This window comes from Lutra lutra, chromosome 1 (assembly GCF_902655055.1).
Source record: "Lutra lutra chromosome 1, mLutLut1.2, whole genome shotgun sequence".
NCBI classification, from domain to species: Eukaryota; Metazoa; Chordata; class Mammalia; order Carnivora; family Mustelidae; genus Lutra; species Lutra lutra.
The window spans coordinates 39,529,099-39,553,696 of record NC_062278.1 but is presented as its reverse complement, the minus strand read 5'-3'; the positions used below and the strand labels follow the sequence as shown (position 1 = coordinate 39,553,696).

Here is a 24,598-nt window from a genome sequence, read left to right as displayed (position 1 = left end):
CTTCTCTTATTAAGTTCATCTGTGTTTGTCTAATCCATTATTTTCCTTTTCAGTTAAAAAGATGATCACTCCCTAGAACACTTGATTTTTTCTCTCCCTGACCCTTGTCTAATCACAATGCCATTTCTTCTCTAGTCAAAGGATCTGTATATCTGTATAAATCTGTATAAAATGTGGGTTATTCAGAAATCTGAAAATAAATTTAAAAACATTGTAAATCTGTACTGCTACAAATCAGTTGACGACTGGACTCCTCCATTCTTTCCCTCCTCTCTTCCTTCCTTCATTCCTTCCTTTCTTCCTTTTTCTGTCTTCCTTTCTTTTTTCTTCAATTACTTTTGTGATACCAGCTCGAATACTTAAAATAAGTTTAAGGTTCTGCAGGTTCTAACCCAAATAACTATTATATCCTTTCATACCATTTATGAGATAATCTGCATCCTTTTGAATTTTTGAATGGCCAAACATCTTTTCACCTCATGAGCTTTGTACTTGCTATTTCCTATTTCCAAAGTGCTCCTTCCTACTCCCCAACTCTCAGTTCCCCAACTTCATATCTTGAACATATTTCATATCTATAAATATCACTACCTTATGAAGGTCCCCTGTAATGAAATTCTAGAGCAAATTACAAGATTCTGTACATAAAAAAAAAGATTTTGTACATATTTTACAGAGCATCTCTCTCCTCTACTTCCCATGAAGGCATTGACTTTATCTATCTTGTTCTTTATCTAGCCCCAGGGTTTGCCAAAATGCCTGATAGAAGTAAATGATAATTATTCATGCAGTAAAGAAAACTTCCCTGGAAATTTTGATGTGTTTCTACTCCCCTCCTTTTTCATTAGCCCAGTAACTATTTATACTGCTTATCATACTGAGTTCTTAGTGAAAAATAAAGGTTAAATACATATTTACAGAATACATATTTATAGAACCAATGGTAAATGATATATTTATTCCTTCTAAGAGACTGATCTCATTGGATTTATTAACATATTAAGTTTCCTAATGAAGACCAGACAATGGAATTTGGTGATTATTAAAAGTTGTCTCCCGGGACGCCTGGGTGGCTCAGTTCGTTGGACGACTGCTTTCGGCCCAGGTCATGATTCCGGAATACCGGGATCGAGTCCCACATCAGGCTCCCAGCTCCACGGGGAGTCCGCTTCTCCCTCTGACCTTCTCCTCGCTCATGCTCTCTCTCACTGCCTCTCTTTCAAATAAATAAATAAAATCTTAAAAAAAAAAAAGTTGTCTCCCTTTTAAGACCCTGTTCCAAAGTCAGCTTTTTCTCCTAGATGACATGTTTACTTTATCTGCTACATGCAAGAAACACTCCCTAAAAATATGTGAAAAGAAAAAAAAAAATGAATTGTTTAAGGAATGTGAAAGATCACCTTCTCTTCATTCTACATTTTTCTGTCATAACTATACAACTACAGAAACAACTTCTAATATTCACCAAGTTGTAGTGGAGTAAAAATTCAATTGACTAAATTTTATAAATAGCCATTATTTAAAAAGAAGTTATTATTTTGACATGGGATTTTTTTTAGAATATCAATATTTTTCATTTTCCAATTAAAAAAATAATTAATTCCTCTCCAGTAGCAATTTGAGGAAAGGTTTGAAAAAGCAGAACAGTGATGTGAAATATATATTTGTAGTACTTTATACTTTCCAAGCTGCTCCCATATTCAAAATTATGACTCCTACTTTGTAGATTATGTATAAATAATCAAGGAGATGTTGTTAAAGTTAATGATTCTAATTTAAAAATTAAGTTATAGTTATGCAAATAATACAATGAGTTTTCATTGAGAGTTCATTCATTGAGAGTTCATTCCGGAAGCGTAAATGAATTCTTTACTCAAATGATCATGTTGCTTTATTTTCTTTGTGTCTCATAGATCAAACTTTCAAAGTGATTCCCTTTAGCTTCTGGACACTTAAACCTTGAGGTTTAATTTAAACAAAGTACTTCCATTGTAAAGCCAAACTGAATGGAAAAAAGAAAGTGACAGTCTTGACCTTGGGTAGATTCTAGAGAAGTCATTTATGGAAGGAAGACAAAGCAATTATAGCTCCATACTGACCAATGTATCACTTAGCACTTCTGATCATAAGATAAGGCTTGCAGGGCTAGGATGGGGTAGGAGAGAAAGTTACTAAAATAGTAAGAATGACCAAAAAATAAAAAGACAGGATTTTCAGAGGTATTAAAATTAGAAATCCTTTATCTTGTTTTAAGACTTAATGATATCCTAAAACCAGATGTTTAAAAAACTCAATAAAATAACTAATCCCAATAACTATACTTCAAAATTAAAAAATGAGCATTCCCATCAGGCTAGGGTAGGGACATGTAGAAAATGAAGTCTAAAAAATTTTATGAAGAAGAATTACAAAGTTCCCCATAATATTTCAAAATAAAAATGTTTTAACCAGATTGCGTCTGTTATCAGCTATATAAAAGAATATTAGAAAGACATCTGCCCATTTATAGGAGTTTCAACAAAAACATTTAGAGTTTATATATTGTTCTTCCCATAACTGTTGTACTATTTGGAAAGAAACACAGTGTAGGAAATAGAATTATGTGTCTATGAATTTTAGTTCTAATTTTAAGCTAGCTAAGTGATCATCAGCAAAATGAAGTGGAAACTTTTAATCTTAAAAAGCCTTTCCAGGTTTAATAATCAATGATTTTTAGTGGCATTGTTTGAAAACATATAAATTCTCAAATTTTGATTCCCCCTAATTCTGTTTTACGTATTAAGATATTTCAGATGAATAAGATCTTATAATATTTTATTACATAAAATTTTGTCTTCTAGCTCCTCTTCTTAAGACCTAAAATTTGAACTAGATTTTTATTAGAAATTGTCAACCAATTTCTCTGTCTACAGGAAAATAATATCTATCATGGGTTATTGTGGGAAAAAATGTGTTTCAAAAGATTATGGTTTTAGGCCTGGTTATAGCATCACACAGTGTATGGTCATAAATCTCTTCTTTTCTCTGGGATTCAATTTCCTCACCTAAAAAATGAAGGAGTACATAGGCTGCATTGCTCTGAAGATTGTTTCTATCATTCTATGATTCTACTACTATTTTATATTTTTAGATAAATGTAAAAAATCATTCAAGTATATTGTGGCTAATAAACTTAGTATAAGATAAATATATTATTTTGTTATCTTGAGTATCACTTAAGCAAAAATAAAGTTTTAACTTGAATGATTTAACATTAGGTAGAAGATCATTTATACTGTTTTTCATCATTATAATAATGCAGAACTCTCATTTTATCTTGAAATCATTACCAGTGTGACTTTTAAAAAATAACTTTTCAAAATAGGTATGGTTTTCACATTTTGAATAGTGAATTCCTGAGATATTTATATCTTACACAAATATGAAATTTTGATTAAAATAATCCACTGAGTGAATAGGTAAAACCCCATTTTACCAAAATGTTGACTGGATATCTCAATTCTCTTGGGCTTTAAAAAATTACAACCGTGGGCGCCTGGGTGGCTCAGTGGGTTAAGCCGCTGCCTTCAGCTCAGGTCATGATCCCAGGTCCTGGGTTCCAGCCCCACATCGGGCTTTCTGCTCAGCGGGAAGCCTGCTTCCTCCTCTCTCTCTCTGCCTGCCTCTCTGCCTACTTGTGATTTCTCTCTGTCAAATAAATAAATAAAATCTTTAAAAAAAAATTACAACCGTTATTGTCTGTTTATATTTGGAATATATACTTGGGAACACAAACTTATCTATATTTTAATGTTCTACTGCAGTTAAACTGATGCTGAATAAATGCAAAATATATTATTATTAAACTTATAGTTCTTACAAATTTGGAGAAATAAAATGATTCTTTAATATTAGACCTTTCATATTTGAAGGTCATTTAAGCTCAGGAAAACATCAAAAGATGACACAGTAAGATAATCATGATACAAAAGTAATAAAGAAAATGCAAAATAGGATTTCACATCAAAATTTTTTATGTAAACATTATTCCAGATATTTATATACAATATACACTACACGTTTTAAATAAAATGTATCTCAGGGGGCGCCTGGGTGGCTCAGTGGTTAAAGCCTCTGCCTTCGGCTCAGGTCATGATCCCAGGGTCCTGGGATCTAGGCTCACATCGGGCTCTCTGCTCAGCAGGGAGCTTGCCTCCTCCTCCTCTCTCTCTGCCAGCCTTTCTGCCTACTTGTGATCTGTCTGTCAAATAAATAAAAATCTTTAAAAAAAAATGTATCTCAATAATATGGGATGAGGAAAATATCTTTTCCTTCAGTTTACTTATCATTTTTCAACTAATTTTTTTAAAGATTTTATTTATTTGTTAGAGAGAGAGAGTGAGCATGAACAGGGGGAGGGGCAGAAGGAGAAGCAGGCTCCCCACTGAGCAAGGAGGCTGCTGTGGGGCTTAATCCCAGGACCCAGGGGACATGACCTGAGCCGAAGGCAGAAGCTTAACCAACTGAGCCACCCAGGCATACCTAAACTAATTTATTTGTGATGAACTTGTTTAAAATGAGACATACAGAGAAATTTTTTACATTAAGAAGCTAAAAATTTTGAAACTTAGCTAATCAATGAGAAATAAGTCTGCCAGATCTTGAATATGTTTAGATGGTTTCTCAAACATTTCACAGAGTGCTTTACTTTACTGGAGGAGTTTAAATACAGTTTAATTAACTGAATTTAGTAATGGGGAGTTTTAAGCTGAGTAAGTGGCTTCATTAAGTCAATATATCAAAGATGAGTATTAAGTTGCACTAATTAAAATATGCTAAAATGATATTAACAAAGCCCCAATTTTTTAAATGATTAATTATATAACTTCAATATATTTTCTAATAATGGTCGCCCCATATTTGGAAAACCACCCATATTATGGCAACAGAAAATGTGAATACTTATTTTCATATTAGAATACCTCTTATAAGTAAATGAGCATCACTATTTTAGAGATGGGGAAACAGCAGTATAACTTGCATATCATGCACCTGGTCTCCAAACTAGGTATTTCTTCTACTGAGGATTTAAATGTGTTAATATTTGGTAAAAAAAAATTCTTTATAAAATAGATTACTTTAGTTTAAAAATTTTTCTGACTTATTTGATAATAGACCTAATTGAATAATTAGAAAATGCAATGAGACTCCTTTATCCTACTCACTTTAAGCCACATAACAGAAACCCTGACGTTCTAGATTTTGAAGAACACTTACATGATTTTTAAGGATGGCCTATTTACCACACATTGCAACCTTCACCTAGCAGTTAGTAGTTAATCTTATTGATAGTCAGAAAAAAAGTAGTGATTTTTATCCACTGTTGTTTAGATGGGTAATTTTAAGTAAATTATTAATAATTATTATAAAAGTTAATGAGTAGTTACTGCAAGCAAGGCATTTTTTTAAAGATTTTTCATTTATTTATTTGACAGACAGAGATCACAAGTAGGCAGAGAGGCAGGTAGGGGTGGGGGGAAGCAGGCTCCCTGCCAAGCAGAGAACCCAATATGGGACTCAATCCCAGAACACTGGGATCATGACCTGAGCCGAAGGCAGAGGCTTTAACCCACTGAGCCACCCAGGTGCCCCTAAGCAAGGCATTTTTAAAAAGATTTCTTTATTTATTTTAGAGAGAGGGAGCAAGCATGCAAGCAGGGGGAGGAGCCCAGGAAAAGAATCTACAAGCAGACTCCCAGATGACCCAAGAGCCCCTGGGGCGGCTCTATCCCAGGACTCTTGAGATTATGACCTGGATCAAAAACAAGAGTCAGATGCTCAATAGACTGCACCAGCCCCAGGTCCCAAGCAAGGCATTTTTTAAATTCCACTTTTTAAATAGATACATTTAGTTTTAAAAATGACATTATAAGGTTGATGCTATTATTATTATCTGCATTATTTAGATCAGGAAACTGAAACATAGATAGTTTAAGGAAAGTTACAAAACTCTACTGTGGCAAAGTGTAAAAAAGAACCCAGATAATATCAGTCCAGCAGAGGCCATGCTCTTCATCATTTTATTCTATAATCATTTTTATCCAATATAAATAGATCAGTCTTAAGCCTAAGAGAAAATAGTATCAGAAAGTCTGTGTAAACTGTGGACTTTGGCTATGAAGCATTTGATCAACAGAAACTTTAGACTCAATTACAGAACTATGAAATGGGCTATTTGTGTTATTTTTATGGACATCACAGCTGGAACTCAATATTTATTTTACCACCATAATGTGAGGTATCAGAAATTTTACAGATAGTATAAATAATCTTTCAGTGGGCATTTGGATAGGAAACAGTGACCAAAAAGCCATATATCATGGTCAGAGTCTAATAATTCATTTCAATCTTTTAGTTTTCAGAACATTCAAACCTAAATGGGGTGTGGAAGCAAAGAATTATGCTAAGGAAATTATTTCAATCATTTCAAATACAAAGAGATTTTATCCCTAAGTTTTGATTGAAAAACACCAGAAACTATGCTGGTCTCTGAAATGTTGGTAAAAGATTCAGATATGCAGATCAGATTTCATAAAATTCAAGAATGGAGAAATATCTTGAATTCACACAGTCCCTTAAGTAAAGAGGCGAATTTCCTTGCCTAGAGGCCAAATCAGGAAAAAACCAAAATATCCTGCTTCTAGCAACTAATTTCACTGTCTCATGCTGAGTCTATATATGATATTTTTTGTTAAGTCAGTGAAACATACCTATACATTTAGACTGTGTTGTATACTGTTGTATACTAATTTTACCTTTTAGTAAAGCACCATTTAATTTAAAAGTTACTTTAAAAGTTCACATTATATATACATTACCATGAAAAAATCCTACATTGCTATATTGCCAAATATTAAACAGAGGAATTAGAAATATGAAAATGAAGTAGTAAAATGAAACATTAGGACTTCCTTCTAATTTGCATAGTCTTTTCTTTTGACTTGGATTTAAGCTGGGATATGTCTGTCTTTAACCTGGTAGGTCTAAGAGGAGAGTATATAAGAATTTGTTTTCAGTTTCCTAAAATAGCATCTTGAGATACAGAACTCAATTTCCAGCTAAATCTCAGAACTAGGGAATAGGATACCTAGAAACACCAGAAATTTTAGACTGTTATTCTTAGTTCCTTGAAAACGATTCTAATATCCTACTCTCGACAAAACTTTCCATCCTGTCAGTGGTGAAATGCCAAGGGGCACAAGCTGTACCATAGACAGTTAACTTCAGAGTAAAAACAAACTGAACTGTTTTTACTTTACAAGTTTCCTATCTGTTAACTTCGCTGAATTAATAAAGTACACATAAAAAACATCAAAGGCAGAAATATCATGTAATATATTAAAGACTGTGATTGCTCCTTCTAAAATCTTCTCTGAAGAAAATGTTTTTCTTTTCTGAAAAGCTATTATCTCCAGACTGAAAATTCTTTGCCTACATGACACTAGAATTCTTTTAATAGAAAGTTAATAATACATATCTGTATCAGTGTATTATTAACCTACAGCTAACTCGTTTTTAGAGCTCTCCCCATCCTCATAACCAAGTTTTTGAAAGCATTTGTTTCAAATAAAACAGTCTGCATCTATGCAAGTAGATTTGAGAATATTTCAAATGAGGAATCTCTCACTACTCTACGAATTGAACAGGTATTCCTCTCACTAAGATTCAAAATGGTTTCCTCTTGGGAAGTAAGTTATTTAAATAAGAATATATTTATTATTATTATTATTATTATTATTGTTAATATTATTGTATTTCACAACAATCTCAGCCCTACCGTACTTCATAATCTTCTCTCTACATTGAGAGTGTTTATATCTTTCCAATGGTAGCCTGGAAAGGGAAATTATATACTAAAGTGAATTGGATGGCTGCTATCTTACCACCATTACTAGCTTCATGACTAGTGTTCTGTTATGGACTTGTGATATGTATATTTATGAGAAAAATCCAAAACTAAAATAAAATCTGACAGCTTTTGTCTAGAGTGAACAAATTATATGACATATTCTAAACCAATTAGATAACATTCTACACCCATGGGTCTCTGCTGTTCATTTTCCTTATGGTCCCCAAATCCGCCCTCTACCCTTTTTTGCCTTGCTCTGTGCTCTGGGAGCCTGACTTCTCTGCACGGCTCCACCCAAATTCCTTGACCTCTGACTTCCTTGGAATTGGATTAGTGGAAAGATATTGGAAGACAGGAGAAGAAAGCGGTCCGATATTGATCCCTCCTCTCCCAGTGTCTCTACCTGACCGAGGTTTGGATACCTCTTTGGCCACTGCTCTTTTCAAGCTGCCCCTTTTCTGCTCTAACTAGAATAACCCTGTTCACTTCCTTTGGCTCTTTAGGTCCAGGGCTGATGAGAGTTCTCTTGTGCCTCTACATCCCATATTAGTTTCCCAAACTGTCCATATTTTCTGTGAAAGTCTCCTCATTAAAAACTCTTTCATTACACTGTTTGAGACTGACATCAATGTCTGCTGATATTCTGAGTAACACACTAAACTAGGGACATAAAAAGTTCACAATCAATATTTAAAGAACATGACTTCAAGGAAAAAAAAAATGATCATGTTAAGACCATTGCAGCTTACCCAGTTTAACACAGACTACTCTAGAAAATCCTTCTGGTTTTCATTATGGAATCTTGTTCCTAGACATCAAATGTGGTTCAAACACTTTCAAAAAAGTATGTTTCTCAATGAATCTATTGGAAGTCTTTATGTTAAAGTCGCTTTTTCTTTCTCTATTTAAATACTCATTAATCAGCATTCTTTGCTTACTAGTGAGTTAAATAAAATAGTCCTGGGACTATTTGAGTTCACCTTTTTATTTTTTCTAAAATGAGGAAGAACTGGACTTAAACTAGGTGTTTCCATTTATTATACTGAGCACTGAGCAGAATTCCCTTTACACTAATGTAATTCTTTAAACAATAGTGGTAAAAAAATAATTTGATTTCTGGTCTCGCTAACCTGTTGGCATTTATAGTGACTTTGCTGACCGTTTTTAAAGCTAATGAACTCAAGTTTTTAACTGTAAAACTGGTACACATCATTGGCCTTGATAGGTTTTCTTGCAATAGTTTAAGCCTGTGTACTCATTGGGACAATATTTTTTCTTAGTCATTATTCTTAGTCATTTTATAGACATCTTTCCCCTTAAAAGTCAGTGTTATCTCAGCTTTAGCATAAAGCAGTTCTGATACTAAAACTGTATAAGCATTATAGACATATTTAAGAAGTCATTCAGAAAATCTGTCTCTTTGCCTTGCAGTCACCTTATACACACTTTGCATCAAGTAGCATTTAATTTTCTGGCCACCGCTAATTTCAATGACTATAGAAAGCTAATGGGAGATTATTTGAAATCTAGAGGGAAAAAAACCTACTGTACTATTGAAACAAGAGATGTTTTAAAATATTACAATTATTCAAGTACTTATTATAATTCCACGAACTCCCCAGAGTTAACAGATTGTATTAGACCCTTCTCAGAAGTCATGCTTTGTGGCATTTGTTCTTATTTATTGTCCTGGCAGAAAATTCCAGCAGAAGTCAAGGTCACCTTCTATCCCAAAGTTGGTATAATTAGTATCAATTCGGTGTTTCACTAAGCTAACACAGGAGGTTATTAACTGTGTTTCATGTGGAGTGTCAAAGAAGCAAGGGCAGTGCCAGCAATCTTTTCAGCTTCAAAGGCACAGCTCATAAATTTAATTCATTGGTTACTAAGAAAGATACAACCAGTTTAGTTTATTAATGATTTTAAAAATAATTTTAGAGAAGTTCTGGAAATACATTTATTTATATATGTAGTTTAAGCTTTTAAGCTTTTAAAATATAAAACAGATCATCATCCTAGTAATAAGTGACAAAGTCTTTGTATTTTATAAGTGATGTGCTTTCTGGAATATTATAAATATGGAAAATCTTAAATTTAACATTTGTATGTATAAACATACTATATAAAGATAAATCCCAGAAAATGGCACATAGTCTACTAGGGAACATTTTCTTCTCTTTCTTAGATGTTGTTTTGTAGGAAATGTGTATGCTATTAGATTGTATAAAATCTAGGGTTATTACCATAATATCAATTAAGACACTCTTACATTTACAGAAGTAAAAATAATATTAGTGAAACTGTTTACTTAGAAGAAATATAAACTAACAGAACTAAGATTTCTGTTTAAACTGATTTAAGCCAAAGAAATAAACAAGCTTAAAATGAAACTCTTAAAAATGTTTGATGTTTTAAATTGCACAAACCACAAGAGTGCCCTTAGAAAATAGAATAGAGCATAAGTGTACTGCTTCCCTTCATAGGTCGTACTGGAAAGAAAATAAGAATATCAGTTCTCCTCAACTATTTCCCAAATGCTAAAAAGAAATAGGTAAATACTTAAGGATTTTCAAATTTTGCTAGAGTTCATCCTCATACAAGTCAGACTCAAAAGTTTCATTTGGTGTTAGAAGTGGTTATGTATAACAAGCGATATGTATTCTTGTTCCAAATAAGATCCACGAGAATACAAAAAAAATGACTTTAGCATTCTATGCTATCTTGGAATAACTTAAACTGAAACACTGCCTTTATTCAAATGTGTGGGTCCATAGCAGACTAAGAGATGGGGACCTCCAGTCAGCATTCTCTCCCATGCCCAGCCAGTAGCATCTCCCTTCAGCATTAGCAACACAATACTGGTAGCAAGGTTGAAAGTGCCCTAAGCTATGGACCATATGTTGTTGCTTCCTCTTTCTAAGTAGGAAACATTTTTAGTAGCCTATTTTCACTATAAGCTATGTTTCAATATTTAATTTTAAAACTGCATCAATTTCATATAATAATTGTTGTTTTTAAAAAGACTAATGGAAATTTAGCCACACTTACAGCTTAAATGTGGAAACCTGTCTTTTTGCAGATAGGCAGGTCTCACTATATGGACCATCTGGAGACTGAATTATTACTTAGTTTTTGCCAAGCGGAAAAAAAAAACAAAAAAAAAAACAACATATTGACACTTAATTTTTAAAAGCTCACAACACCATGCAAATTTTGTTTTATTACCACCCATAAAACCAGAAACATTTTTAATAGCTAAACAGTCATAATACAACCTCATAAACAACTTCTTGATTTGCACACTTTGGGATTTAACTGTGTCTAGATGATATATTTTACCATTGCAAATGCTCTATTTGAGTGCATTTATAGTGACTAACTCAGAGCTCTAATGTTTATACTCCATTTATTCTTTCTCAGTGTTGGCTTTTTCTTTTATTCTGTTAAATGTATATGATTTTAGATTCCAATTTTTAAACTATCTACACCAAAAAGGAAAGGAGGTGACACATTAATAAAACCAAATAAAAAAAAAGATAGACTAGACTTTCTTTGATATAAAGGAATAGAATAGAAGCATAGAATAGAAAGAAATAGAATAGAAGCATAGGTGAGATCATTATTGCTTTTAAAAGTTATTTAATTAAATAGATGCTTTAGACGGTGGTTTGGAGGACACGTATATGCACATTGTGTTCATTTTACTAATGTTTATTGTATTTTGAAGCCAGAGAAAGGAAAGAACAATCAAGGTAAAGAAATCTGCATATAAAACCACTATTGCAGGGACGCCTGGGTGGCTCAGTTGGTTAAGCAGCTGCCTTCGGCTCAGGTCATGATCCCAGCGTCCTGGGGTCGAGTCCCACATCGGGCTCCTTGCTTGGCGGGGAGCCTGCTTCTCCCTCTGCCTCTGCCTGCCATTCTGTCTGCCTGTGCTTGCTCTCTCTCCCTCTCTCTCTGACAAAAAAAAAAAAAAAAAAAAAAAAAAAAACCACTATTGCATAATCAGCAAAAATTAGCAAAAATGCTAAAAGACCAATGTTTTCATTAAAAATGACCATATTAAATATGTGTGGAATTTTACAATTTGTCTTTATGCTGACACAAAGTAAACAGTTTAGCTACTTTTTTTTATTTGCCAGCGTTTAACTTTGTATTAATGAATTTTTTTTTACAAGTCACTTAGATTACTTCAAGAAATTTGTAGAGAAGAAAGTATTTATTAAGGTCTTTTAGACAGTACTATTTTAGGATTATACTTAATGGTCAAACAAGTTCCTAATCTCATTTACATTTAAATAACTAAATTTTATGCCATTCATATGATTTAAAAGTACAATGGCAGCATCTGGGCTAAAAGAGTTTTGGTATATGCTAAAATTCATTCTATTCTACATGATGATTTAAAATATTTCATTTAATATTACATTTTTAAACATAAGTAACAAAATTAGCATGCTATTCAATAGTGAAGAATTGAGAACTTCAGTAGAAGAGCTTGACATTAAGCTTTTGATTGTCAAGATATCCATTTTTTTTAAAGATTTTTATTTACTTATTTATTTGAGAGAGAGAGAGAGAGTGAGAGAAGGAGAGTGAGAAAGAGAGAGCCTGTGAGAAAGACAGGCAGAGGGAGAGGAACAAGCAGACTCCCTGTTGAGCAGGGAGCCCCACTCAGGACTCTATCCCAGGATCCTAGGATACCCCTTGAGGTATTTATTTCAAAAGATGTCCCCTTGAATAAATATATTGCCTGCAGTAGGATACAGCTGCTAGCCAAACAACAAGATAAGGAATTCTGCTGCCACACCTATGAGATTTCCTCTTTCAGAAACCCTTGGGTAGCTTAGGTAACGGACTACTTCGAGTAAACCTACTTCTTCCTTCCTGTGCCCTCATTCCCACTCTTATGCTTCAAATTCGCCAGTTAGTGACCCCAAAACCTTTGGATGCTCTAATAAAGGCAGAGCGCCAGGCCCATGCATGGTCTCTCTTTCTGTTTGTGACCTCATTGTGTGGCCTTCCAGGAACTGATTAATAAATCTTGTGACTCAAAGTTTCCGATGGTTTCTTGCTAAAATGTATCCTGAGCTCATAATAAGAACCACAAGGGCTAGTCTCACCACAACACTGGCCCTGGTGGAGTAAACGTCTGTGGGGTCTCCTATAAATATTAGGGGCCCACCCAGGACAGTGCCTTAGGCATTCCTATCTGAAAGCATTACTAGCAATAGGCTACAATCAATGCAGTGGTACCCATCTTTAAATTTTGTGTTTGGTCATTATTATTCTAGTTGTAGATAGTTTGATAATGGCCAAATTCTTAAATTTTTAAAAGATGTCCCTTGTTTTTGTTTTGTAATGCCATGCTAAAATAAGGTCCTGTTGCAATTAGCCTCATTCTAATTAATAAATTAGTTAAGATTACTAGACAAATGATATAATTTTATTACTATAAAATTATTTTTTCCATTTCAAAGTCTAATGTAAACCCAAATCTATATTTGAACTAATAACTCATTTAGATGTTTACAAAGATAGACTATATAAACAATTTTGCCATCAAGTTTGGAATTATGTTTCCTCATTTGATGTATTGAAATGCATAAAGTATTTGAACAGACTCTTAGTATAAGGACTGGAAATATATCAGAAGTTTTGTATCTTCTCTTTATTTCTATCATCTCATTTTTGTATTTGAAAGACATTAACAATTGTGCAGAGCCAAAAACAGCAATTAGGAAGTTATAAGTTTTCTCTCTTGATGAATTCAAAACATTCACTTACGAATATTAGTTTTAAAAATGATGATAAATAGACATAACCACTGATATATGTCATTGTCTCATATACAATTTAAAAAACAATTCAGTACCTTTTTTTTTTTAAGATTTTATTTATTTGACAGAGAGAGATCACAAGTAGGCAGAGAGGAAGGCAGGCAGAGAGAGAAGAGAAAGCAGGCTCCCTGTGGAGCAGAGAGCCCGATGTGGGACTCGATCACAGGACTCTGGGATCATGACCTGAGCCAAAGGCAGGAGCTTTAACCCACTGAGCCACCCAGGCGCCCAAAATTCAGTACCTTTACATTGTTATCTATACAGTGAGGATACTGTTAAAGATTCTTACAGTATGACATAGTTATGAAATTAAAGCCTTATGACATGATCAAAATGAAAAAGTTTTCAAATTAAAGTATACCATGCTAAAATAATATTAATACTAGAAATCACAACAGTTATTTGGAACCATTTCATAAATTATCATACCTAACTTATTACTTAATTAACATTTATCACAGTAATCCGAAAGAAAAAAAAATAAGAAACCTTTGTGAGACAATATATCTGTCATATGAACTGAATGATAGGGTTAATCAGGCCAATTAGACTTAAAAAAAACCCCTGCAATTTCCAAAAGTAGAAATTAAAATGTCTTGTAGCAATGGTCTTTTATAATAAAACAATTTTAAGATGTCTATAAAATGTCCAGATTTTAGCTATAAGATATAAACCCAGAATAAGTTTATCAACTATTGCTATATTCATAGATAGATAAATTCTATATGCTCTAGAAATATTTTATCTAATGTTTTATATAAACAATAAAAATTGGGCTTAAAAGTAATCAGTAACTAATACCAAAATTTTTTTCCAGAGTTATGTATATAATTTTATATATATATATATATATATATATATATGATTTCAGTAATTGCATGATACAGCTATAGATAAACACATTTGTTTTACTAAAAAGAACTGAAAAATAAGCCTATTATATACTGAGTGGTGATTATGTTTCCAGAACTCCAGATATTATTTGATCCTCAAGACAATCTGGGAATTAAGTGCTTCTATCAAGTGTTTCTCATTTTTCTGATAAAAATGCTGAGGCTCAATTTGATTCATTGTCTAAGACCAAGGACCAAGGACCTTATAAACAGAAGAACCAAAACTCACACCCAAAAATGCCTCTAGGGCACCTTTTTTCCTCATCTTGCCCAGGACTCCTCAAGGCTTCTCCATGTCTTAACACCTCTACTTGTAACAAGATACTGCTAATTGCTAGCTTTCATTCCATATGGTTGAAGCTCTACTTCCTCCTAACAGAAATGCATTTTTTTTAAAGATTTTTATTTATTCATTTGACAGACAGAGATCACAAGTAGGCAGAGAGGCAGGCAGAGAGATTGGAAGGGAAGCAGGCTCCCTGCCAAGCAGAGAGCCTGATGCGGGGCTCGATCCCAGGACCCTGAGATCATGACCTGAGCCGAAGGCAGAGGCTTTAACCCACTGAGCCACCCAGGTGCCCCCAGAAATGCATTTTATGTGTAAACTGAAGAGTTGTGAAAATTCTCAAGTTTGTGGCTGATGATTTGAGGAGATTCTTTTGTTCTGTATCACCTTGATTTCTAATACAGCCACAGGAGTGATTCTTTAAATGTATGTTTATCATATCTGAGGATGGAAAACTTAGTAGCAGTGAAAGAGTGTAGATGGAGACACGAATGGTGATTCATTTGCAGTCACTTATTAAATATATAGATAGATAGGTAAATTATATTTTATGAAATTTAAGAAATAACATTTAAACCTCATAAAATCAAATAAAGTTATTTTACTTTAGATTATTTAATGAAAGGTGAAACAAGGAAGCTTAAAAAAATGCAAGATGAAAATACTGTCCTCTATAGTTCTCACCTTTTCTTAGGCAATACATTCTTATTACAATCTTTTTTAACTATAATTTTGAAACATCTTTTATTAATTTTATAAATGAATTGCATTTAAAGAATAATTGCATCTGAAAGCTCTAATAGGCAATAAACAAATAAAGGAATACCAGTCAACTTAAAAAAGATAAGTGCAAAATTTACAACAATGTGAAAACTGGTATAAAGCTTACTAAAAAAAAAAAAAAAATTTTTTTTTTTTTTTTTTTTTTTTGGAAAGGGAGAGAAAGAGCATGGGAGGGGAGGGGCATAGGGATAGGGAAAGAGAGAATCTTAAGCAGGCTCCATGCCCAGTGCTGAGCGCTATATAGGGCTTGATCTCACAACTGTGAGATTGCAACCTGAGCAGAAATTAAGAGTCAGATGCTTAACCGAGTCATCCAGGCACCCCAGAGCCTCCTCAAAAAATTAAAAATAGAAATATCATATGATCTAATATGTCTACTACTGGGTATTTGCCAAAATAAAATGAAAACACTTATTCAAAAAGAAACATGCACCCATATGTTTATTGCAACATTATTCACACTATCTAGGATATGGAAACAACCTAAGCATCCACTGATAGATGAATAGATAAGGAAGATATGGTATACACATGCGCACACACAAATGTACATACACATGGATATTAATCAGCCATAAAAAAAGGACATTGTGCCATTTGCAACAGGGATAGACCTAGAGGGTCCCATGTTAAGTGAAATAAGTCAGACTGAGAAAGACAATCGCCATACAGTTTCACTCATATGTGGAATATAAAAAAAGCAAATGGATACAACAAACAAAAAGCAGAATCAGACCTATAAATACAGAGAAAAAACTGATGATTGCCCAGGGGAAAAGGGTGGTGGGTGGGCAAAATGGGTGAAGGGGAGTGGAAGATTCAGGCTTTCTAGTTACGGAATGAATAAGTCATGGTAATAAAAGGCACGCCATGAAGAATATAATGAATGATACTGTAAACCACTGTATGGTGACAGATGGTAGCACACTTGTGATGAGCACAGAATAATGTATACACTTGTCAAATCACTATTCTGTACACCTAAACTTAACATAATGCTATATGTCAACTGTACTCAAATTAAAAATGAAAAAAGGTCCTCACTCTGATGAACTTCACATTCTAGTAAACGGCAATAGAAATTAAACAGATAAATACATAAAATAATTCATAAAAACGTTTATCTACTGACTGAGTCTTCTACTCCCTCAAATATGGACTAGAACATTAATGATACAAGTGCACTTGATGACATTCCCAGGCCTCAGTGGTTTGTTGAAGATGGGAGAGAAAAGTAGGTATTAGACTAACATTTAATATCAATGTTGCTTTTTTTTCTATACAAAATAACTACTATGAATTGCCTAACTTATAAAATACTTTTTCTTTCCACATATTTTGGTGCCTTTTGAAAAATACCTTCCATTTGTTAAGTAAAAATAATGGAACGTTGTGTGTCTTCTGTGACATTTGTAATGTTCTACTGCAGGAAACTCTTTACCACTTTTAAAGTCCGTGGTGTAAATTACACAAAACATTTTAGGAAACCTGTAAAAATGAATTTGCTAGAAAAGGTAGAAAACTGATTTCATTTTAACTGGCTGGTTCAGATGTAGGAGATAAGATTCCACTTAAGATGCATGTGAAAAAATATAAAATATGTTATTAAACACTTCACTTTGAAATAAAACATTTTTCTCTGATTTTATTCTAAGATGTGTGTATTCATATATGCCCAGGAAGGACATGAATACTTTTCCTTCATTAAGCACAGACACTGGTTACTTGGGTAGGATGCATTAATTTAATTGCTAGCGATTTTAGATAAAACATGTTTAATTTCCATAATCACACTGTCTGGCATGACCCCATCCTCAATAACTGTTTTTGAAGAAGGAAGGAATAATTGAATATTAGCAACTTTTTTTGTTATAAGTAGGTCTTCAAAAAAAAAATTAAGTCAATGTCACCATCCTTTTCCATCAAAGTCTGCACAGTCAGAACTTAATATTATCATAAAGATTTTGTTAGCATGCACTAATTGCATTTCACATAAGTTACTATTTGTAAAAATCTTTGGAAAATAATAAATTGAAGCAAAGTAAAAATTTAGGTATCTCTCATTTCATAAAATATCACAAGTATTTTTTATCTTTTTTCATTTTTATTACTTTTCCCCCATTTCCATATAAACTGTTATGAGAAAGATCTTTAAATTCTTCCTACTTGTAGATTTAGCTCGAATACAATTAATTTAATAATACTAAAATAAACATAGGAATTTTTTAGAAATTCTTACAGCTACTATTATCAAACTTCAGTTATCAGTCATATATCATATAAGAGAGTTGACATGATTATTAAACATTAATAATTATCTAATATCAGATATTTTTCAGAAGCAAAAGAATAATATGATAACTGTTACATCAAAGCTAGCAACTCAATTTAATTTTGCAAATCATAAAATCCCAAGGAAAACAGTCTAATTGAACAACATTTACAAGTGAAGGAAAATAATGTTAAGCCAGTACTTAGTACAACTTTAACTAACATATATTAATGTAAAGTCCCCATGATTTCAAGTTAAATTGTTAAGTTTAACACATATTAGTATAGCCAACATAACACAAAACATGTATAAATACAAAAAGACAGACTTAAATAGGACAAATTATCTTTGAACATTGCTTATGCAAAAATTAAGTTTAAAATCTGTTTTCCTATAATGCCCTTATATAACTTGTTTAATTTCTTCATCACCTACTAACCACTTAATGACTGCTCAGGAATGCTTTCTTATATTTCTGAACCATAATGAAATTCTTTTTTGCCTTTAAAGATTACTTCTATTTTTACAAGGTTGCTTTACTTAAGGCAAGAATATTTTTAATAAACCAATACTAGAAGCTACTCACGGAGCCAAATGAATTCCTATCATCCTGAACAGCTTTACCAATATTTGTTTTTAGAACATTCTGTTAGTAGACTAAATAGATCTACTCAGAGATCTATTTAAAATGACATCCTACTTTAGGATGACATGTTGAATATTTACTTAAAAGTTCTATGTGGTGAATAGTTTATAATGACACCACGAATTATGCCAATTTTTAGAACACATTCAACACTGTGAGTATTTTTAATCCAGTGGCAGAAGAATAAGTCATTAACATTAAACAAAGATCTTTAAAAAGCAAAAGCTACTTTGCAACCTTGAACATCTTATTTCTTTGCTTACATTTATAAGTCAAGGCAAAAAGAAAAAAAAAAAAGTGTCCCATGGTCACATTTAAATTGGCTTGGTGGTTGCTCCATATATTTTCAACCTATACTCTGGAATGTTTTCATAATGATCGTAAGTGGCACTAAAAAAATTAAAATGTACCATCTTGCCTCAGATTCTATTCCAATAACCCTAACTGATAGTAATTTAGGTGACTTAAGTACTCTTATAATTAAGTAAAATTGGATCTCGATTTTTCGACCCTTTTAAAAACCCTTTAAAGCTTCATTTAATGTGTTTTCCAGGCCATAACAAAGAAGCATACTGTACCTCTTACGCTGCTGGTTGTTGCAGATGTGGTTGGGCTGGTTGTTATGGCTACAGTGGTTGTGACTGTTGCAGTGGTAAGGGAGGGGATGATAGTAGTGGAAAGCAAAGTGTTGGGAACATCTGGTGAGTGGAAAAAAACAAAATATAAAACAAAATCATATCATGCAAACAAAAGAGAAACACAAATGATTCAAATTATAAATACATAAGTCTTATTTAGGTTTAACTTCAACAGGCTTACACAGATTATCAGGTACAAAGCTGGCTGTACCACATGGTTCTTGTCATTTTTTTTTTGTTCACTTCTTTTTCCTGCTCCCACGCAAAGCAAAAACTTGGAGCAATGTTTGAGAATAAGCAGATTATTTGTAATATTTAGAGTGAGATTTAAAATGACAAGAATTCATTTGTTCACTGAGTCATTTAAAAAGTGTGACATGCAGTACCAAAATAGAAACAGGTAAAACAAAAAGTGACATGCTTTGTCAAAGAAGTAAACAAAGAAAAAACACAACAGAAATAAACACAAAAAACACCACCATAAAAGATTAAAGAAATGTTAATGATGGATGAGTATATGCATGTTAAACGCTTTTTTGATTTTTTTTCTTTTAAGAAAACTTAATGGTAGGAAATAAAATGACAGCAATCTTTAGAAACAAACAAAAAAAGAAGCTAATTGTTATTATTATTACTTTGCTTTTCTTTTTCTCACAAATGATGTTAATGTACAGCTTAGAGTCTTGCAGATCTTACCCTGATTAGCTGGTAACGCCTTCTAACAATTTTGCAGTACCTAGGAGTCTTTAACAAGTATTGAGTCAACTAGCATGGAACCCAATATTCTGAAAGGTTTATGATTTATTTTATTTGGCATACATAAGAGAGGTAATTGATCATAGACTTGAACCATAATACTCCACCCCTAACCCATAATTAGTCAAAGTTGCCAAAAGTCAACACTAGATTCTGATAGAGAAAACATAATAAACAGAAAGAATAACTTAGAATTTTACACCAAAATCTTCCTTTCACTCAAAACTGGCTGAAAATTTGAAGAGCAGTGTAGGAAACACTGAAACAATGTAGCCAGTGTCAAGCTATAGAACCTGAGTAAGAGTCTCAAAAAGTCAAATCTTGTCTCAAGTGGATAGGCATGTAATTTACACAGTGAGGAAACGAGAAACAGTTCACAAATTACCCATAATTACAGTGCTGGGGTTTGATTTCACATGTTTGCCACACAGTCCCTATATATTCAAAGTGTTTGACAGATTATTTTGCTGTTAAAAGGCTTCCTGTCATTCTCTCAGCTAAAGTCTTTGAGTCACACCAAAAATTTTCTAGTTTTTTACTTCTGATAAATTAGCCCTCCTCAATCCTCAGACTTGAACCTGCTGGATTCTCTACACTGGAGACATCAGAAAACAGTAGGAGCTCGCTCTCTTATCTTGGGTATTGATGTTTACACCTGTTTTTCAACAGGGAAAATGCTTTCTAGACAGTCAAATTAAGAAAACAACCTTCTAAAAACTCAATGGTGCTACATTAATCACTGGAGAAAATGGGTATTGCCTGGTGTGCAATTACCATGATCATAAAATAGAACTGACTTTAACAACATTATACACTGAGTAAATATTATGTATATGTGCACATATACCTCTTATTTACTGATTTTTATAGTACCTTCTTATTTTCATGGTAAGCTTTCCTAAATGGGTTAGGCAGGCTGGAGGTAAATGAAAGACATTTTCTAAATTAAAAAAAACATGAGTAATATTAATGTTCATGCATACCTAAAATAGAAAGTGATACATTCTTTGTTGGCTAGTAAAATCTTTTGCTTATTAGGATCTCAAAATATATGTATTTAATTTATGCAAAAGGAAATGTCTTACAGGGCTATCAAACACAAGAACATATAATAGAATTAGCTCTTTAAAACTCCATGTAAAGAAACTGATACTACCAAACCTAGCACAAATGATAAAATAATATGTTATTTGCTATTAGCCAATGAGTTAAAATAAGATTCCATTAGATCTGAAAAGCAGCCTTCCAAAATCAGCCAGTATCATTCACCTCCTAAGAACTGGAATATAAATAACAGTGTTTGGTGGTATTTGTTCATTTTTTGGATTAGCCAAAAAAACATTATGTGGTCTTTTTTCTTTATTCCATATCAACAAAAATAGAATAATAATATATCTTGATTGTTTTGGAGAGAGTATATATTTTCAGTTACTATGAATATTTTTGTATTAACCAAACCACATTTTTATTTCCTATAATTGTGAAAATGCAGTAGTTGTAAAAATTGTTAATCCACTTTAAGAAAACTGCCCTAGAATCTTTTAAAGTGTTCAGATAACACTACAAATCATTATTGGCTCATACTCTGACTCCTGCTTTGTCAGTCCATCATCCTCTCATCCTTCCCTCTTGACTTCAAATGTATCTAAAAACAAATCTGGTGAAAGAAATTTGATGGAAAACACCTTGGACAAATGACAACTGGGCCAGGAAAAGTATCTGTCAAATAAGAAATCTCTCCCAGTCACAGTTAGATTTTCAATCATTACTAACTTTATTTCATCCTACGGGTTCTGAAACATTTTAAACATTTTCATTTATCCTTTTTATGCTACACTCTTGTTTATCCAATTATTTCAACTCTATTGTAAAAGAGTAAATTTGGAATAATCTAAATACTCAACACCAGAAGAGTAATCAGAATCAACTGAAATGCATCTACATAGGATCAGTTGGAATTCGTGGAATTCTTAGAAAGATAAAAAAAACATTGTACGATATTTCTCTCTTCTACCTAAACTTTCTGTCTGCTCTGATTTTATTGATATTTGTCTCCACACTTGACAATTAATCCTTGAAGGGAAGAACTCTGCCTATTTATTGTTCAGATTCTAGCACAAGTTATAAGGTGAAGAAATATTTACTAAATGAATTTGTTCATAGCATAATAAACATATAACATATTTTAGGGGATCTAGAAAAGTCCATTTTTTTGATAGGGTCATCTAGTTAATATAAAACTAAAAGATTTCATTATTTCTTTTTTTAATTAAATTAAATTAAAATATTTTTCAGCGTTCCAAAATTCATTGTTCATGCACCACACCCAGTGCTCCATGCAATACGTGCCCTCCATACATTTACTAAAAAATCCTCTCTGTCTTCAATATAGATAGACAATAATTATTTTCTGAAAGATAATTTTTTTTTACTTTTTTTAAAGTAAACTCTACCTCCATCGTGGTACTTAAACTCACAACCCCAACATCAAGAGTCCCATGCTCTACCAACTGAGCCAGCCAGGTACCCCTAAAAGACAAATTTTTAAGATCACAATTTATAGCTTCTTCCTAAAATAAATATCCTTGCTAACAAAATGAAATACTTCCCACCTTCCCTGCTACTTTGAAAGTAGTGTGAGCCTGACCTGAGATCCATGTCCTCCATGTTCCTTATAAACTCTTCACTTTCACTTAATTCAAGACTTTCAAAGAAAGAGTAATCGGCCAGGAGGGCTCACTAAGTAGATCCTATCCTGATCAGTAATAAAAGATCACAACAAATTTATGAATTGTCTATTATTATCCCCACTTAATGGATGAAAGAAATTTGAGATAGAACCTCCTTGTCTCTAAATTTAAATATATATGCATATGTATATACTAGAGTGCAGAGAGACTATTATATTTCATAGGAGTATAATGGAGAAGTTTCTTGAACACTTCCACCTCAAGATCATTTATTTTAGCTGCCTGACTGCAACACTTGTCAAAGCAGAAATTAGAAAAAGATTCTGAGCTGCCTTTCTAAGTCCAAATACTCATATTGAGTTTTCACTCCTATAACCTAGTGGCAATATTTAGCATCTGGTTTTGTGCATTCTCTTTTGGCCTTTTATTTAGATACTGATAGTGAAAATGGAGCTCCATTTTCATAAGGAAACATGACATTGGAAACACTAGTACCTATCATTTGTCTCATTTTTAGGTATCTAGAATTCTGTCCAGTTTTAAAACCATTATACTGTTAATACAAAGTGTTCAGTCAAATATAGTATAGGATAGAAAAGACAGTGGGTCATTTTTTTCTCTTCCAAGACATACTCTTTTTTTTTTTTTTTAAGATTTTATTTATTTATTTGACAGAGAGAAATCACAAGTAAGCAGAGAGGCAGGCAGAGAGAGAGGAGGAAGCAGGCTCCCCGCTGAGCAGAAAGCCCGATGTGGGGCTCGAACCCAGGACCTGGGATCATGACCTGAGCCGAAGGCAGCGGCTTAACCCACTGAGCCACCCAGGTGCCCCAAGTCATACTCATTTTTTTAAGAATAAAAATATACTAATCCATATGCAGAAGAATTACACATGTGCACACACACGATAAAAATAACTGAATCCTGATTTGACATTAATTTACTGTTCATAAAGCAAGATAATCTGTAGTCATATTAATATTTTATGTCATTTGCTGAATATGACTTGTTGATTTTAGATCTTAATATTTTAATATTATATGATTAAAGGATATCTGAACATGGGCACTAAGTAACTACAAATTTTAAAAAAGAGATATTAATAGTTTGTGACATAATTTATGAATATCAGAATTCAGAAATGGTAACTATATAATAAGTTAATCAGTTAACTACATGGCATTTCATCTCTGATTTCTACAATACAAAAGATGGGGTCAAATTTTTTATTGCCATTTTCCTTGGAGAATATCTTATTTGAATCAAATAATATTGAATTTGCCTGAAAAAAAGTAGTTACAAATAAAATGTTCAAATTTATAATTTACAAAAGAAATTAACTGTATTATATATTTCCTAGATGTTAAAGCATAAAGAATGAAGAGTTAGTAACTGATAAAATATGTAGTGGATAAAAATGGTATTTAGGGAAGTGAACAAAGTAAAAATAATCTGATTTTATTTGTCTAGATAGATGTATACCATAGCAAAGGCAAGGCTTCGTTTAAAGGAAAAATAGCCTTTTTTATAGGGAACTGAGAAAAGTAAAGCTTCCAAGACATGAAAATATTTGCTTATAGTTTTACCTATACATAAGGCGTGAATTACAATAAATTACACTTCTCATTTCAGTTGTAACATATATACTATTTTCCTGTAAAAGGAAAATTCAGGCGTATTTCAACAATGTCAGACAGAACCCCAAATTTAGTCAATTGTACAATTGCATATTAGTGCAAAGTCTAAGTAGGCAGCCAAGAGTTATTCATGTGAGCAAATGCTGGGTTACAAATAAATGCAGTGTAAATAGTGCAAGTTACTTCTGTAAGGATCTACTCACTTGCAGAAGCACAATTTCAGCTCACACAACAATGCTGTTGAATCAGGAAACTGAAATCCATGTACA

The 24,598-nt window shown here is 32.8% G+C and overlaps 1 protein-coding gene across 4 annotated transcripts in view; it reads right to left on the bottom strand.

Annotated features, from left to right (window-relative positions):
* Positions 1-24,598, bottom strand: part of CADM2 (cell adhesion molecule 2) — a 1,105,278-nt gene that overhangs the window by 61,188 nt on the left and 1,019,492 nt on the right. For 3 of the 4 annotated variants that reach the window (XM_047722125.1, XM_047722134.1, XM_047722152.1), the window contains one exon: positions 19,187-19,306. The exons of the other annotated variant lie outside the window; for it this stretch is intronic. In XM_047722125.1, coding sequence (XP_047578081.1) covers positions 19,187-19,306 — 120 coding nt within the window. The remainder of the gene's footprint in view (positions 1-19,186; positions 19,307-24,598) is intronic. 4 annotated transcript variants of the gene reach the window in all.